The 19584-nt window shown below is 38.2% G+C and overlaps 1 protein-coding gene across 4 annotated transcripts in view; it reads right to left on the bottom strand.

Annotated features, from left to right (window-relative positions):
* Nucleotides 1–19165, bottom strand: part of LOC129927816 (protein flp-like) — a 35407-nt gene extending 16242 nt beyond the window's left edge. The window contains exons 1-3 of one of the 4 annotated variants that reach the window (XM_056039325.1): nucleotides 19029–19165; nucleotides 16691–17002; nucleotides 4046–4465 (exon numbers count right to left, since the gene is read on the bottom strand). In XM_056039325.1, the coding sequence (XP_055895300.1) occupies nucleotides 4046–4401 (356 nt within the window). In that variant the 5' untranslated portion in view covers nucleotides 4402–4465; nucleotides 16691–17002; nucleotides 19029–19165. Of the gene's footprint in view, nucleotides 1–4045; nucleotides 4466–5576; nucleotides 5623–6415; nucleotides 6489–14998; nucleotides 15170–16690; nucleotides 17003–19028 lie in introns of those variants that run through there. The other 3 variants (XM_056039324.1, XM_056039326.1, XM_056039327.1) reach the window with 3 other exon arrangements.
* Between the last annotated feature and the right edge of the window lie 419 nt (nucleotides 19166–19584).

Below are 19584 nucleotides of genomic sequence, written 5' to 3'. Positions count from 1 at the left end.
CAAAACTAGTAGCGTCTATTCCTCTTTCGGGGCCTGCTAAAAAAAGTAACTGCACAATCCATTACTGGTAATTCATTATTATGTTTATTAGCAACAAGGGAAACTATTATTTCAGTAGTCACAGATATGGATACATTTGTTGGGTTTAGCCCCCTTGTTTACACTATTTCCCTTTTTCGCATTCTCCGATCAAGTTGATACTTTTAAACATTTATTTATTTACCTAAAAATAAAAGAATTAAGAAACATTAATATTCAATTAGTCAATTAATTTTTGATAGCACACCAAATTGCTTGATATCGAATACGGGAAATAGCTTGTTCATTATTGGTAGATATAGTTTTAAGGACGGAGTTCTTCCCCTTTACATAAGCTTTTTTTATTTAAAAGGATAATTTAAATATTTTGCTTGTTTTAAGAAATGCTCTTTTATTTTTTTATCCAACTTTTTGCTTTTCTTTTAAGTTAAAATTCATATTTCCATTAGTTTAAGTCTTTATTCCCTTGACCCTTAACATCGTCTGCCCGACTTACTTAATTCCCTTCTGTAAAAAAAAGTGATTATTTATTTATTAAACCTTTAAAAGATTTTCAAAGATTTAAATCCTTTTCACATCTAGTGTTTGGTTTCTATTCTTTTACTAGTGACGTCCATGAGTCATATTCCAGCTCCTATCCCAGATTTGTAGCTTTTCAAACATAGATCTAAGTGTTTTGTGGTTTCTGGCTGAGAGAGGTTGGAAGCGGGAAAGATGAGATGATATAAATAATTAAGAACACAACAGACAAGTGAAAGACAAAACTGTTTAAAATAGATTAATCGGTCAAATACATTGTTGTCAGAAATTTTTATTTTTTTTTTTTAGAATTAGGTAAAAAAAAATCTATCAAATTTAATAGGCACAACTAAAAAAATGAGAGCAATGACTAAATCTTGGCGCACAAGTAAATAGCTGAGGTGATATTGTTCAAACTGATAATAAAGGGGGGGGGGATATTAATGAGTCAATAGTGATAAACTGAAAATAGGAGGCAATGTAAACTTATCAACGTATAGTTCATAAAATTGAAGCTCTATTGGTCAAAGAATGGAGCGAAACTGGGACTAGAAAGTAGAGAGTATAATTTCTTTCATAATTAAACATTGGGGCAATATTGGTATTGTCAACTGGTGTACGTGAGCCTGAAAGCCAAGTGACGCGCAACGCGCCCTTCTCGTGCTGAGCTGGACAGAGCGATTGTCAAGTGTAAATATCGAAAGGCTCCGGGGCCAGACAAGGTTACTCCTGAGATGGTAAAACATCTCAAGAGCATTGCAAGAGATAAACTCATTGAGTTTATGAATCGGAACTTGGCTGACTCCGGACTGCCCAGGGCCTGGAAATTTGCTACCATTGTACCAGTCCTCAAGAAGGGCAAAGACACGACTAACGTGGAGTCCTACAGACCCATTTCACTAGCCTCAACCTCAACCCTTTGAAAAATTGCAGAGCGCATGGTCAACGAGCGGCTAGTTTTGGTCCTTTGGGAGTGCCGTTATCCTAGCGCCAGTGCAGGCCGGCTTTAGGGCAGGCTTGAGCCCGATCGACCAGGTCACGATATTCGCGCAGGAGGTGGACGATGGGTTACAGAGGTCCGAAAGCACATATGCAGTGTTTATAGAACTAAAACAGGCTTACGACCGCGTGTGGAAGCAATGCCTCTCTTAAACTTAGAGCCATGGGTGTGCGGGGCAAGATATACAATTAGGTAAAATCCTTTCTGTCTGGGTGGAACACACGAACAAGATTCCAGCACTCCCAAAGCAGACCAAAACATCTATTCACTATTAAAAGTAACAAATACAGGAGGCTCTTTAGTAGGGGACAAAGCTATGTAACATATTTTCAACACATTTATGTAAATGTTTTAAAATTTTTCGTCAAAAAATTATTTTTTTACTTTTCTAATTGCTAAGTTAAGTAAGTTCTGTCATACTAACTACTACATTTACACACACACACACACACAAATGTTTACTTTTTTTTAAAGAAGCACTAGAGAAAAAATCTATTTAGTATGCATATAAGTTATACATAATTTAAAACAACAATAATTACGTAGTTTTTCATATTATCACGTGAATTTCAGCGCTGTATTATAGCCATAGAACACTGAACTAAAGGGAACAAAAATAACTTTTTGCGGATTTTTTTTTCTTTAGGATTTGAAAGAGATTGGCCCTTTACAAAACAATTAGATCAATTGGGTATTCATTATAAGACATCAGTTAGACCAGGTTCACATCTAACTTCACATTCACTTTTACATATCATTTGGTCTGCTGAACAGCTGGGGCACCACACAAGATCTGTCAGCCTTCTTTCTCCAATTCATCTCTGTTATTTGTCTTTGATAGAATTTTATCATGATGTTCTTTCTGAAAATATTGCATCCTGCCTTTTTACCTGCCTGGGTGGATCACTTAGGGGGCCGATTTTGAGTTTGTATTTCTACACAAACTGTCTTTGTAACTTTGTTGTAAATGTATTAATTGGTATGACAGAACTTATAAAACTTAGCAATACATTTGTTAAAAAAAAATTGTAAAAAAAATCTAAAAACCGTTTATATAAATGTGTTGCAAATATAGTAATATTACTTTTTCCTTACTAAATAGCCTCCCGTGTTTAATACTATTAATACTGAATAGTTGTAAAAATTGTTTTTTTTATGAAAAAACTGATGCATAATGATTTTAAAAATTAAATTTTTCGCTTTCAGAAAAGAAAAATGTAGCCGTTGCATCAGAACATTGAAAGTTCTAAAATATCATGATGTCGGATTTTCAATATCTATTTTAGTTTACGAGATCTAGACGGGACGGACGGACAGACCTACAGACAGACAACACAAAACTAATAGCGTCTATTTCCCTTTCGGGGGCCTCTAAAAATGTATAGAAGACTACAATCAATTTATTGTGTCAATAAGTTTCAAGCTTCATGTCTACTACTGCTAATTTAGTATTGACATAAAGTAAACAGTGTGTGCTCTCTTCTTTCATGATTTTAACTCGGGAAATTAAATTATTTAATTTCGAAAAGAGGATTACATACTCCATACACATACAAATGTATATTGGGTAGCGATATCTGGCTCCATAAAATACGTAGACTTATCTACTACTCAATAGTATTGTAACAGCTATATAGTTCATCATTTACAATATGGGGCAAAGTATTAGTTTGTGTCAAGTAAACCATTAACTATGAATGATTCATTGTTTTTATTACCCCTACCTATTGGTGTCAGAAGATGAAAGCGGCAACAAAGAGATTACTTGACTGTAAACCAAAATAGTCAATAGTAAACTCAAATTACTTGACTGTAAACCAAAATAAGTCAATAGTAAACTCAAATTACTTGACTGTAAACCAAAATAAGTCAATAGTAAACTCAAATTACTTGAGTGTAAACCAAAATAGTCAATAGTAAACTCAAACCAAATACTGCCACGATGACAAGGCAACTGAGCAAAATATAATTTGAATAATCTTCTTATACCTCACTAACAGTTACAGTTCCACCTTTCAGACCATGCGGTCTGTAGGGCAGATGGTGTTAAGGTCATCTGTTTCTTTGGCCAACGTTTAACAATCAGGATGTCATGTGGTCAGCACAACGATCAACCGCCTTTACTTTCCCAACCAGAGTAAGGTACCCATTAGAGTTTGGTGGAATCTCGAAATCCAAAATCCCAATCTCACCAAGATTTAAACCCAGAACCCCAGGTTCGGAAGTCAAGCGCTTAACCACTCAGCCACCGCGCCCCTTACGAGAAAAGGAAGGAAGGTCGGTGTATTTTATAATTACATGTGTCGGCCTGGCTAAGCCGAATAACTAAGAATTAGTATTTCGCACTCTTTAGTGTTTGCAGGATTAAATTCCGTCACCCAACCCTGGTTCTTTCTGCTTGGCCGAAGTACACACATGTATTCAGCTTCCAATATAACAGTACAGATATCGTCTCGTCCAACTAAATACTATTTACTATACACCTACTTGTTCTGGTCAAGCAACCATTTGGCTATCAGTGTTGCGGTAAAAGCTTTGGTCAGCGACCCGATGGCGAACTTGGTCCTGGAGGTCACGTTGGCCGTGTTGTTCGTGCTGGTGAAGCCGTAACCTTTGGTCAGCACCAGGCTTCCGTTCTTCACTATGGACAGAGTCAGGGCCGGAGAATGGTGGCAGGGCAGGATGTGGTAAACAAACTGGTCAATCTCCTCGGCCACAGCGTCGTCCATCCCCGGAAACGCACCATTAGCGTAAGCTCTGACCGAAGCCCAGGTCGAAGAGGGCGCCCTAGACGCCGCCAAGAAAAGGACGAGGACTGTGAACCCTAAGGAGAAAGAAGCCATCCTTTGGGGCTGGATTGGTCAGTGAGGGTGAAGCAGTACAAGTCTCAATGGACCCCTTTCAGACCTGAGCAATAAAATAAAAGCAAAATTCGTTACATTATGCTAGCTAAATGATAAATACTTATACAAATGACAATTGTTTGGGGTAATGATTGTATGCTTGCGAAGTGATTTGGATTGCAAAGATTCTTTTTGTTGTTGTTGTACATCTTTATGGTCTAGAGCAAAGTTTCATAAACTTTTGACCTATGTGTACCCCTTGCAAAATATTTGTAATGCTCAGTACCTTTCGCCAGCCCACCCCACACCTCATTTTAAGTCATTAACAGAACATAATAAATGGGTATTTAAAAAAAAATCAGCATTTTAGTTAATAAGGTGCTACGCGTATCCCACTTTGGGAAACACTAGTCTAGAGTCTAGACTCTAGAGGTTAGTTTGATTAGCACTGAGTTATTGATAGGCGGTGGTGCCGTATAGAAAGTCACTGGTTCGTTGTCCCGATCGGTGCAGTCCCTATTTTAGTTATATTTAATTCACCATTGTCAGCAACATAGAAGCTAATGACTGCAGCAACAACTGACACTCAAGGGTGTTTTTACCTCCGTAACACACGTTTATGAACATAGAAATAAACAAAATATACGAAATGTAAATGCACTCTACAAAAAAGCAATACTAATCAGCTCAATGAATCAGTTCAATGAATCAGTTCAATGAATCAGTTCAATGAATCAGTTCAATTAATCAGTTCAATTAATCAGTTCAATGAATCAGTTCAATGAATCAGTTATGCGGAAGCGTGGTCGAGAGGCGAAGTACGCTTGAACTTGGCATGGCTTGGCTACCTATGAAAGGGGCTCGAGGTTCGACACCCGACTCAAGCAGAATTGTGCTTACTAAGCGTCTAAAGGCAGCACGGAAAACCTTCTCCCAGATACCCTCACCCCTCACTGGTCCACAGACCAAAGCGCTCTGAGCATTCTATAAGCAAGAAAGTAGCGCTATATAAAAGCTATAATTTATTTATTCATTTATGCAAAGCTACACACACAAATATTCTTGAATAGAGAACAGAATAAAATATATATTCATTCTATTTAACATCCAAAATTTGTCATCGATCAAATGCTTATCACGCTACAAACTCTAAATCCTCACGTCGAAAGTCATACCAACTTTATCTTCTTGACGATACAGTCATAGTCGATATAAAGGGTTTCAAGCAACACTGACACTTCCCCTAAAACAATAATATTGTAACAATCGATATAGTCTGATTCTAATAATTAAACAATATCCTCTACAATTACAACGTAAGATCTAAAGAAAATAAAATACAATTATAAGGCTTGTCTAGTGATTAGTGAGGAATGCAGTATTTCTGGTGGCTGCGCAGCCCCAACTGTGACTTACATATTTTGCCACACATAGGGCAAGCATAACCATTGTCCGCAGTTGGTCGATTTAGATTTTCTCTTCGCTGTCTGGATCTGTCCTCGGCAGCGTATTTTCTTTTGGTCTCAAATGTGTATCCCGCGGCCTTTGTGAGTGACCTCCAGCTGTCTCGTTCTGAGGCTGCATGCAACCAGGTGCTCTCTTCTATGTCAGCCAAGGCAAGTTGACGCCCAAGCTGGAAGCGTTTCCGTGGGGCGCATCTGTTACGTCGACCACCTTTTAGCTCACCAAAAAAGACTGCCTTTGGCATACGTTCGTCCCTGATACGGGATACGTGCCCTGCCCAGCGTAACTGTCGGACCATAAGAAGTCCCTCTATACTGTCCACATCGGCGTTCGCAAGGACATTGCTGTTTGTAGTGCGGTCTTTCCACCGTATCAATTATGTCCATGATGGAGCGCAAGCATCTTTGATGAAAGCGCTCAAGTATTCTTAGTTGTTTTCTGTATAGTGTCCATGTCTCAGATCCATATAAATTAACTTACCTACTGTGGCTGGATATATGACAAGGTTTTCAATAACAACAGTACTTAAGTCAATAAAACAAGGTCTCACCTTACACGTTAGAGGGTTACTTGCCTTCTATATACACATTACACACTGGTCATTCTTGCAAATCAAAACATTGAGGAATCATTCACAACAGAGGTCAACTGGAGTCATCCAGACAAACAGTCATAATAAACAGACTAACAAGATAAGTATGAAAATACTGACAACTATTTTCATTAAAAACTTGGTACCTAGTGCTGCCTATATATATGTCAGTATGTAATCCTCATTTATTGTTTCAGGACTTAGCCTCACAGTTGTATCTACGTTTACGGCCTAATTGCTACCTACTCACGGAAACTTCTGTATGTAGTGTATTTATGTTGTTCACTTGTCGTATTGAGAGTTATACCGTTTTGATTTAGCCATCGCTTGTCCAATATGTACCTAATGGATGGCTGTGTCGGCTCTATTACAAAGTTATGGTGCAGACAGATGTGACCAGGTGGTGGCGTGTGACCATTAACTGCTGGGATAATAATAGCATGCTTCGGAATTGACTATGATCGGAAAGATTTATTTTTTTTTTAATTTTTCTTTGGACGATAGTTCATTTTGCATAGCACAGCGGTGTTGCCGTATCTGGGATAACTGGTTGGGGCCTAATGGGTGTAGTCCCTTATTAATTTCTATTTAATTCATTATTTTCTCAAATAAAAAATTAAATTGGGGGGGGGGGCATGGGCTGAGTGATTGAGCGAATCTGGGATATTATCATCTCAAATTGTAAACCAAAAATTATAAAAAAAAAGAAAGTAAAATTAACCCATTTCTGACCTTGCAAATAACCTAAGGTCACCCATTTCTTTGGCCAACGATTAACGAACAGGGTTGCATGTGGCCAACACAACGACCAACTGCCATTACTTTCCCCAACTAAAGTCAGGTACCCATTACAGTTGGTCGGGCGACCTTACAATCCCAATATTAAATGCCCCAGTCTTCACCGAGATTCGAACCCAGGGCCTCTCTATCCGGAGGCCAAGCTAAATGCATTACATGATAGGTTAAGCTAATGAAACCTGTTTTCTGTACCTGGTATAATAAGCAGAGGTAGCTTAAACACACGCAACCCCTTTTACTTCAGTTTTTTTTTAAATTAGTTTAATGTAATTGGATAAATGGGGAAAAAAAACTGTCGCTGCGTGAGTGGAAGGGGGGGGGGGATAACGCTGAGGAAGAACGGAGTCGGTCTATTTAAAAAAAAAAAGATTATCTCTGGAGCCACGGACGTTACATGTTACACCTTCGTCATGTCCTGCATGGGGTACGATTAAAGATGTCAGGTGTTATCTAAGTCGGTGGCTGCTAACTACGATTTGCCATTCAGCAAGCTGAACTCGCGTTTTGGTACGGGCATTGGTTGAGATATTTTTTTTGTTTAAAAGCAAATCAGATTTATTAATATTTGTGTATGTGTGTATAGGCGTAGCTTTCACTCTATATTTATTATAAACTGAAACAAGCAATTTTTTTTTAAAGTTCAACCATAATCTTTGACAGTTCGGGACATTTTGGCACCGGCCGTTTCAGCATTTGAGTTTAAGCGCCTTAAATTTTCAACCAAAAAAAAAAAAATAATTATCATTTTTCTCCAAAGCATAATAAGGCTTGTCTTCGAGTCCGAAGATTAATGAGGAGTGCAGTATCTCCCGTGGCTACGCAACCCCATCTGTGACCTACATATCTTGCCACATCCAGGGTTTAAGTCCACCCAGCTGTAATGGGTGCCTGAGTTTAGTTCGGGAAAAGTAAAGGCGTTTGGTCGTTTTAAGGGCACATGTCGCTCTGCTCGTTAACCGTAGGCCGAAGAAAAGAGACCACCTTACCATCTTCTTCACCTTAAAATCCCAAGATATGAAAAGGGAAATTTACTTTACTTTAAATGTACAGACATGCAGGCGTGAAAATTTCAGACTAATTTAAGAACGCAAACACATGGACAGGTATTGGATGGTAGGCTACATTGGTAAATGGGCAGACGATATAAAAGCCAACATACCAAAATCTGGTCACGTGACATACACAAAAAAAAACCACCTAAAAAACAACTTTTTTTTTCCAACATGTAAGGGACAATACAATTATTAATCTTCCTATAAAGTTGAAGTTTGATCACAACTAAAGCTACGAAAAATAAGTGTGCATCTCTCTCTTTCAAGACATAATTTAAAGACATAATAAAGTCAATATATAAATGTATGTGACGCATCTAGCGCCAAGATGTCGAACACCAAAACGGCGAGGTCCATAAGACCTCTACGCCTAAACTTCCGGCTCTAATGGGGGTTTTTTTTTTTAAAGGGAGGAGGGGAGGTAATTTGAAACGTTAAATCTAAGGAGATATAGTCAGTTCTAATGACTTTTCTCCGCTTCTGAATAAGTCGTTCTATGTATGCTTCTATGAGGCGCGGTGGCTGAGCGGTAAAGCGTTTGGCTTCTGAACCGGGGATCCCGGGTTAGGATCCTGGTAAAGACTGGGATTTTTAATTTTGGGATCTTTGGGCGCCTCTGATTCTACCCAGCTCTAATGGGTACCTGGCATTTGTTAGGGAAAGTAAAGATGGTTGGTCTTTGTGGTGGCGACTTAACACCCTCGTTAAACATTGGCCACAGAATTAGATGACCTATAGACCGCAAGGTGTGAAAAGGGAACTTTTATTTTTTATGTATGCCTCTGCCAGGGCCGGATTTAAGTATGTAGAAAACCTGGGGCAGAAATTTATTGAAGGCGCCTACAATTAGTAATAATAATATTAATATATAAAAGAAATTTCATATTTTAGACCAAAGAGACAACTTATGCATTAAACTAATTTTCCTTTCTAAAAAAATTTAATAAAAATTAATATGTATGTCTTATTAAAAAAGGTATGTTTTTAAGTTTGTGGAAGGTAAGGCCCTAGAATGACGTAAATCCGAGCTACATTTTACAAGCACGCTACAAACGGACAATTCTTAACCACTACAATGTTGCCAACCGTAAAAGTATTGTCACTAAAAAAAAAAACATATGAATATTCCAACATTTATGACACAAAAATCAGATATTATTTATTTATAGATATTTTGTGTAGGCCACTTTCTTATGAAGATATCAAAGAGTAGAACCGCCTGCCCACCCCTTGCTCCCATAAATCCAGCCCTGTCCTCTGCAAATCCTTGATTTGTGCTGTTGACAATCATATCTTTAACAATTACATTAATGAGGAACCCAGAAGCCTAAACTGGAGGGGGTGAGATACAGTGAAATAGTCTCTCCGGGACACGAATGGTGCCCTTTTGAAACCTTGCGATCTATGGGGGCAGATAAAGGTATATTCCTTTTTCCATATGCTAGGATAAATTAGTACAAATACTCCTTCTTCCCTTGTGTTATTAGAGCATGGAATGGGTTGCCTGAGCTAGCCAATTTCCCCATCTGAGCTCGAGACCCATCTATTTGGAAGACAAGCGCTCTACCACTCAGCCACCTCGACCCCATTGAGACATGAGCTATTTCTCTATGATCGAAATAACACCAGTTTCATTTGGAAGTTTCTAATGACGTTGTTTGTTTGTTTTTAACTGGCCCCCTAATTGCAGATTTTGTAAATGCGTTTATTTATATAAGTGGGAGCGTGGTCGAGAGACTAAGTACGCTTGAACTTGGCTTGGCTTGGCTACCTATGAAGTGGGCTCGAGGTTCGACACCTGACTCGAGCAGAGCTATGTTTACTGAGCGCCTGAGGGCAGCACGGAAAACCCTTCTCCTAGATACCCCCTTCCCCACCTCATGTCCACAACTGAGAAGGACCAAAGCGCTCTGAGCACTGGCGGATCCAGGGGGGGGGGGGGGCGGTAGGGGCGATCGCCCCCCCCCCCCACTCGGCCGATCCCCCCCCCCCCCCGAAGGGGGGGGCGGACGAATTTTAGTATAGAATTCACACAATTTGTATACGAATTTATTACTTATGTTAGTAATATATACTAATTATTTATATTTCAACCTATTTTTAGATTATTTCGCCCCCCCCCCTCTAGTATGTTGGCCGATTTGGTGGGGTCGGGAGGGGGCGATGGTAACAATCCCGCCCCCCACCCCCCACCCATACACTTTCGAGTGGGGGGGGGGCGGTCCAATTTATTTCTAGAAATCACAGCTTGCTAACAGAAACAATTAAATATATATATGGTTAAAACTTGTTATTAATATTTTAACCCATCTTTATATTATGTTGTTCCCTGTTTGCCGATTGGGGGAGGGGGGCGAATACCTCTACTGCCTAAACCCTTTGAGTGGGGGGGGGGGGGCGGTCCTACTTTTATGGAGAAATCATAGTTTGTGTACAAAATTAATTCAATTAATATATAAATTTTATATTATGTCAATCCCCTTCTGGTATCTTGGCCGATTCGGTGGAGTTGGTGGGAGAGTGATTGCATGTACTGCCCTCCCACTCTAGCCCTCTGAGTGGGGTGGGGCGGTCCTATTTTTATGGAGAATCATAGTTTGTGAACAAAATTAGTTGAGTCGCCCCACCCCTATTCTTTAATGCCAAATGCAATCTTAAGCAGAAATTATTAAAGGAGCGAGGATTAATCGTTTTCACTCTACCGCCCCTCTCATTTCCAGACATAGTTTATGTAATTTCACATGAATTTATCATAATTATTTTAAGAAAATTAGAATTCAAACCAAATTTTTAGTATAAGAGTCATGATTGAGAAGTTCTAAACCCAAATAATTCTAAACATAGTCGCCTTTTCCCAACCTTTACTCAATCTGAAATTTTTCTAGTTAAATAAATTTGGGACTATAACTCACAATTTATACTTCAATTTTATTGAATATTATTTATCGAATAATTCTTTTTTCGGCGGCGATCCTCAAAGCCAAATCTAAATATGTGGGGTATCTTATATTCTCAAGGAACAAATCGGTTTTATTTGCAATGTATTAAGGGCCTATAAATTCATATTAGAATATTTTTCAAGTACAACATTATTCCAATGGTCCTTTTTTAATAGTATGAAAAATTAGCTTTAGGTCAGAAGAATGCGTTTCTTCTATGAAGTATGCAAGAAAAGGATTTTGGCGTCGGAACCCACTGATGAATAATGAGCTGTAGTTGTCAGGAGAATGCGTTTCTGCAGTGAAGAAAACGTTTTTGCCGAACTCCATTGATAAATAATGAGCTGTAGATGTCAGGAGAATGGGTTTCTGCATTAAAAATGCAAGAAAACGCTTTTGGCGTCGGGGCTTCGCCCCGAATTCTTTTTATGAGCAATGAGCTGTATATGTCAGGAGAATGCGTTTCTGCATTGAAGAATGCAAGAAAACGCTTTTGGCGTCGGGGCTTTGCCCCGAAACCCACTATGGAACCTTATAGCGCTGCCCCAGTTGTTTTATTTTTCGCCGAAGGTTGAGAAATGCTGCGCTTTTTTTTCTCATATATATATATATATATATATATATATATATATATATATATATATATATATATATATATATATATATGCTGCACGTTTATGCATAGGGTTAGGGTTTACTGGGCGTTAGGGTTAGGGTTTGGAAAAAAATCGCCCCCCCCCCCACTCCAAAGTTCTGGATCCGCCAGTGGCTCTGAGCATGCTATAGTTGCATGAGAGTAGCGCAATATAAAAGCCATAATTTATTTGCTTGTCGCTCAGTTACAAAGTATCGGTTATAAAAACAAAATAGACAATTGTACAAAATTCTGCTACGAACACTAAACATGTTAAAAAAAATATATCTCCCTATACAGACCTTGCGATCTCTAGGGCAGATGATGTTGAGGTCTCTTTGGCCACATATCGAGCAGGATGTCACGTGGCCAGCACAACGACCAACCGCCTTTTCTTTCATCCAACTAATGGCAGGTACCCTTTAGAGCTGGGGTGGACTCAGAGGTGCCTAAGGATCCCAAAATTTAAAAAAAAATTCAGACTTTCCTAGGATTCGAACCCGGGACCTCCGGTTCAGAAGCCAAACTATTTTACTACTCAGCCACCGCGCCTCCTGTTTATTTATATACTAAATTTTTAAACAATTAAATAATTATTCCTAGATAAACGGTTAGGATTAATTCAACTTGACTTTGAAATCCAAAGAACAATACAGAAAATGAAGGAAAGAGAACCACTCATTCTAAGGATACATTTGCTGCCAGGTGGAACCTAAGAATACCTCCATTTCCTCATCTGTCTGTACATCCCTCATCTATCCCTCTACTCCGTTGCCTCTTCGCTTTACCAACCCCCCCCCCATTACTTTATGCCTCTTGTCATTCCCCACCCCCCTCGCCTCTCCCTACCTCCTTAGCCATACAAGTTCATATCATTCTGGATGCATAAATCTTAAAACATATTTTGGTCAAGGCCATCTTTGACGTGCAGCGGTTTGTCAAGATTCCAAACAAATAGCCCGGATGACAAAGTGTCGCGTAAATAGTATTTTTAAAAATTTTTTTTGTTCCGCGGGTTTCTTTATTAAGTTGGCCTAGTGTGTATTGATTTCATTGAAACTTGTTGAATATCCTTATTCAAATCATTAATAGGGTTGGCTTTAATGTTCAACAAACGCGGCAATAGCGACACCATCTTCATATTTTCTTTTTTCAAAAACACACAATTTAATAATAATAAAAAAGAGTACTTTATCCATCTGTCAATCGTGTGTCGTCGGTGTTTAATGTAGAATACGTACATCTGGAATGCCGCTGTGGTAACAGGTTTTTAAAGGGAGACTACCACAGTTCTCTAACTCCATCATAATCAGGGGCAGATAACAGTTTTTGTTTTTATTTTCTTGTACAATTGCAGCATTGAAGTTACCATTGCGCACCTATACTATAGCTAGAGTGTCCGGAGGGGGATGGGGCAGAGAGAAACGAAGCTGTTCAGGCGAGTGACCCATTGATTGGACTGCAATGGAATGGATGAGCTCATAACTGAAGGATTCTCTTTTTTTTTTCTTTCATAGTCGCATTTTCATAGTTAAGCCCCTTGTTGAGTAGTCTCCCTTACGTTTTATCTTTAAGGCTCATGACTCTTGTTAGTTTAGTTTCCAGATTAATTTTTAATTAACCACGTCGAAATTAAGAGCCCCAAACACACGGCCCTGTCACCAGTGGCGTAGCTAGGGTGGGGAGAGGAGGGGGAGAATTTGAAAATCCCCCCGTTCCCCCACTTGAGGGGGCCCCCAAATGAGTGTCTTTTACATTAAAAATTAAATATTACGCAAAATACAGGGGCCCCAAAGAGGCCAAGCTCCCCGGGCTCCCAAACGATGGAAAATTCCTAGCTACGCCCCAGTCTGTCACCTCCAATTTGATATTCTAATAAACCTTGTCTTCGAGTCCTAAGATTAATGAGTAATGCAGGCTACGCAGCCCCAGCTGTGACCTATATCTTTAGCCACCTCCAGCGTAGACATAACCATTGTCTTCCGGTGGACGATTTAGGTTTTTTTTTTTCGCTGTCTACGTCTGTCCTCGGCAATGGATCTTCTATTGGTCTAAAATGTGTATCCCGCGGTCTTTGTAAGTGATCTCTAGGTGTCTCGTTCTGAGGCTGCCTTCAGCCAGGTGCTCTCTTCTATGTAAGTGAAAGCAAATTTGCGCCTGAGCTGGTCTTTAAAGCGTTTCCGTAGGGCACTTTTTTTTCGTCGACCATCTTTCACCGTTCAGCTGACAACGACAAGCGCATTAATACATTTATATCCTTAGCCTGCCTGCGACGTGTTGCTTTTGATGCTAATTTGATATGCAAGAGGAGTGATGCCACAACTACGGCCCCAGGGCAATTTATGTCCCTTGAAGTGGTTATATACGCCAGTGATGTGTACTATCCACCCATTAAGTGGTGCTATCCGACCATAAAGTTGTTATCCGCCCGCGACGTGGTGCTATCTGCCCGTGAAGTGTGAAGTGATGTTATCTGCCCGTGAAGTGATGCTATCTGCCCGTGAAGTGATGCTATCTGCCCGTGAAGTGATGCTATCTGCCCGTGAAGTGATGCTATCTGCCCGCGAAGTGGTGCTATCTGCCCGTGAAATGATGCTATCTGCCCGTGAAGTGATGCTATCTGCCCGTAGTGATGCTATCTGCCCGTAGTGATGCTATCTGCCCGTAGTGATGCTATCTGCCCGTGAAGTGATGCTATCTGCCCGTGAAGTGATGCTATCTGCCCGTAGTGATGCTATCTGCCCGTAGTGATGCTATCTGCCCGTAGTGATGCTATCTGCCCGTGAAGTGATGCTATCTGCCCGTGAAATGATGCTATCTGCCCGTGAAGTGATGCTATCTGCCCGTGAAGTGATGCTATCTGCCCGTGAAGTGATGCTATCTGCCCGCGAAGTGGTGCTATCCGTCCGTGAAAAGTGCTTTACGCCTGTTTAGTGGCGCTCTCCGGCCGTGGAAACTTCAGAACACACTTCATATAGAAGTCGTATTGGCATGGCTTTATGGACTAGTTGATAATGTAGCCCATGGTGGCCACTGTCTGATCACGGCTGCAATGCATTAATACATCTAAAAAAGAACTCAAAGAATCTAATGAAAGAAACCTTTACAATACTCCTACCTTAATGAAGGATTTAGAACAGCCTCTTGTTATGTGTATTTTCAGAATAATATGTTTTGTTTTTTAAACCTCGAACTAGTCCAGTCTTAACAGAATAACAGGGAAACAGAGAGCTTGACACCCACATTGACAGACGATAATAGAGTCAGGGGCAAGAAACCTGCCAACGTCTGCCAATCGGGAAAGAAATATTAATCTGTGAAGGGTACTTTGAAAGAGTCATCTCTATACTTAGATAAGTCCAAGTCTCTCCATCCAGGTCTCTCTACCCATGAGCCTCTCTTTTCAAATTTGCATATCTGTTTGACATTCTCGGGGAGATAAAGTCACATGTGTCGACAGTTATTTGCATGGATGGTGACATACATACTTTTTTTATTTGGGGGGGGGGGAGGGTGTCGGGGGGATGTTTAACTAAAAACAACAAACCCGAGGAGTGGTCAAAGGCCTCGCGATTCTGATTACTATAGATGACATTGAGTAGCGTACAACATCTGGCGGCATGGACTTCCTAATGAAGGTAGATAGACGGACAGATTAAATAGATAGATAGATAGATAGATAGATAGATAGATAGATAGATAGATAGATAGATAGATAGATAGATAGATAGATAGATAGATTAGATAGATAGATAGATAGATAGATAGATAGATAGATAGATAGATAGATAGATAGATAGATAGATTAGATAGATAGATAGATAGATAGATAGACAGATAGATAGATAGATAGATAGATAGATAGATAGATAGATAGATAGATAGATAGATAGATAGATAGATAGATAGATAGATAGATAGATAGATAGACAGATAGATAAATAGATAGATAGATAGATAGATAGATAGATAGATAGATAGATAGATAGATAGATAGATAGATAGATAGACAGATAGATAGATAGATAGATAGATAGATAGATAGATAGATAGATAGATAGATAGATAGATAGATAGACAGATTTGATAGATAGATAGATAGATAGATAGATAGATAGATAGATAGATAGATAGATAGATAGATAGATAGATAGATAGATAGATAGATAGATGGACAGACAGACAGACGACAGACAGACAGACAGACGACAGACAGACAGACAGAGAGACAGACAGATATATAGATAGATAGATAGATAGATAGATAGATAGATAGATAGATAGATAGATAGATAGATAAGATAGATCATTTCTAGGTTGTCCAACTATCAAGATTCTTAAAATATGACTTCTCGAACAAAATGTCAAATAAGTTTAAAACTTTTCGTCCTGACAGACTTAATGTGCCCTATATAGCAGAAAGCAAATAAATAATAATAGATAAATAAAACTTATATACATACAGAAAATACTGCAATAGGTCCACCCTATCCTGGCCTTGTTAAATCATCCATAAATACATTTAAATACAGATTAAGTTTCAGTATACTATATAGGAAAATTAAGATTATTTCCAACCACGTTGGGGCTGACTATTTCAAGATATGGAATATTGTTCTTCCTTTTAACCCCGTTCTATTTTAGGGCGGTGGGAGCCGTACGTAATTCAAATATTGTGGGTCATAGTTTTATACCTTGTTTAATTAAAGATTATAGTCCAAACATGATCCAGGTAACAAAGATTCAGCTAAAACAATTGTCTAAATGTCTTACCGTCTCATTAAAACACATTATATGAACATCTACTCACATTGTAATAGACATCTTTAGTGTCCAGCAGTAGAAATGAAATAAATGTCTCTATTGACATGTGTTAAATAAAGAGTTCAGGATCCAGCTTCCAACACCTTCATTATAGAAATAACCACTCTATAATGATACATTTTTATCCATGAAAACAATGTTATTAAACAGCTTTTTATATAAGTTTGCTTCCCCGGGATAGGATTTTACAGTCACAGAAGATTCTGCATCGACTCTGGAAGAATCCAAAAACCAGCAGTTCATCTATAAGTATTCATTGCCTTTCAAGACAGAAGGAACCCTATCCTATGTTTTAAATCTGTAATTCATTATAAGAACTGTTATCCTTTTTACGTCCAAATGACACTAATCGAGAAGATAAACCATGATACAAATACGCCACGAAATAATGTACATATAATTAGCACTTGTATGTACAATTTACTTACAGTGTATCTAATTAGCACTTATTTGCACAATTTACCTCTAGTGTTTCTAATTAGCACTTATATGCACATTTTACCTCTAGTGTTTCTAATTAGCACTTATATGCACAATGTAAATCTAGTGTTTCTAATTAGCACTTATATGCACATTTTACCTCTAGTGTTTCTAATTAGCACTTATATGCACAATGTACCTCTAGTGTTTCTAATTAGCACTTATATGCACAATTTACCTCTAGTGTATCTAATAGCACTTATATGCACAATTTACCTCTAGTGTATCTAATAAGCACTTATATGCACAATTTACCTCTAGTGTTTCTAATTAACACTTATATGCACAATTTACCTCTAGTATATCTAATTAGCACTTATTTGCACAATTTACCTCTAGTGTATCTAATTAACACTTATATCCACAATTTACCTCTAGTATATCTAATTAACACTTATATGCACATTTTATCTCTAGTGTATCTAATTAGCACTTATATGCACAATTTACCTCTAGTGTATCTAATTAGCACTTATATGCACAATTTACCTCTAGTGTATCTAATAGCACTTATATGCACAATTTACCTCTAGTGTATCTAATTAGCACTTATATGCACAATTTACCTCTAGTGTATCTAATTAGCACTTATATGCACAATTTACCTCTAGTGTATCTAATTAGCACTTATATGCACAATTTACCTCTAGTTTATCTAATAGCACTTATATTCACATTTTACCTCTAGTGTATCTAATTAGCACTTATATGCACAATTTACCTCTAGTTTATCTAATAGCACTTATATTCACATTTTACCTCTAGTGTTTCTAATTAGCACTTATATGCACAATGTAAATCTAGTGTTTCTAATTAGCACTTATATGCACATTTTACCTCTAGTGTTTCTAATTAGCAAGTATATGCACAATGTACCTCTAGTGTTTCTAATTAGCACTTATATGCACAATTTACCTCTAGTGTATCTAATAGCACTTATATGCACAATTTACCTCTAGTGTATCTAATAAGCACTTATATGCACAATTTACCTCTAGTGTTTCTAATTAACACTTATATGCACAATTTACCTCTAGTATATCTAATTAGCACTTATATGCATAATTTACCTCTAGTGTATCTAATTAACACTTATATCCACAATTTACCTCTAGTATATCTAATTAACACTTCTATGCACATTTTATCTCTAGTGTATCTAATTAGCACTTATATGCACAATTTACCTCTAGTGTATCTAATTAGCACTTATATGCACAATTTACCTCTAGTGTATCTAATAGCACTTATATGCACAATTTACCTCTAGTGTATCTAATTAGCAATTATTTGCACAATTTACCTCTAGTGTATCTAATAGCACTTATATGCACAATTTACCTCTAGTGTATCTAATTAGCACTTATATGCACAATTTACCTCTAGTTTATCTAATAGCACTTATATTCACATTTTACCTCTAGTGTATCTAATTAGCACTTATATGCACAATTTACCTCTAGTTTATCTAATAGCACTTATATTCACATTTTACCTCTAGTGTATCTAATTAGCACTTATATGCACAATTTACATCTAGTGTATCTAATTAGCACTTATATGCACAATTTACATCTAGTGTATCTAATTAACACTTTTATGCACAATTTACCTCTAGTGTATCTAATTAGCACTTATATGCACAATTTATTTGCAATGTATATTATGATCCAACAGCTATTTAGTTTAGACACTGCAATGTAAAATATTATCCACAGAAAAATAGAAACTATAAACTTTTAAATCGATTTTTTTTCAATAAATAACACCTATGTTAATATGTTGATAAATCCAGTATTCTAGTACCACAATACAACATTTAACTGAGACCATCTATTTTGTACCAGTATATCAATGCACCTGTCTGAAATAGGTGTAGTCAGCGATTTTAAAAGATAATACAAAAAAAAAAAGGCTATTGGATCAATGTATCTGCGGTACCATAGTCCTCAGCCCACGCGCGCAAAAACACAACGATGATGAAATGAGTACAGTGATCACTCTCACACAGGAGATGCAAACGCCAATTACTTCCCGGAAGCGCACGCCGTGCATTCGCCGCAGGAGGGCGCCGAGGAGGGAGCGGGTGTCAGGGAAGCAAAAAAAAAAAAAAAAAGCTGTTGGTGGAGGGTGGTGGTCGCGAGAATAAACAGACATTTTTTTTCGCATTCTGCTTCCTACCGCCCTGAGTTTTTATCATCACCCCCCCCCCCCTCCCATTCCTCCTTGGCGATGCCGTATGCGAATCGCATCAGATGTCACTAGCGATGTAGTGGAACTAGAAACATGAAACTCGACTGTGGAACATCTTCCAAAATAACCACTTGTTGATTTTTCACCTGTTACAAGAGGCGGGAAGTCGCAGAAGCGATAAAACGGATGTATCGTATTCAGAACCAC

Source organism: Biomphalaria glabrata, chromosome 8 (genome assembly GCF_947242115.1).
Source record: "Biomphalaria glabrata chromosome 8, xgBioGlab47.1, whole genome shotgun sequence".
NCBI classification, from domain to species: domain Eukaryota; kingdom Metazoa; phylum Mollusca; class Gastropoda; family Planorbidae; genus Biomphalaria; species Biomphalaria glabrata.
This window is presented reverse-complemented; position numbering and strand designations above follow the sequence as displayed.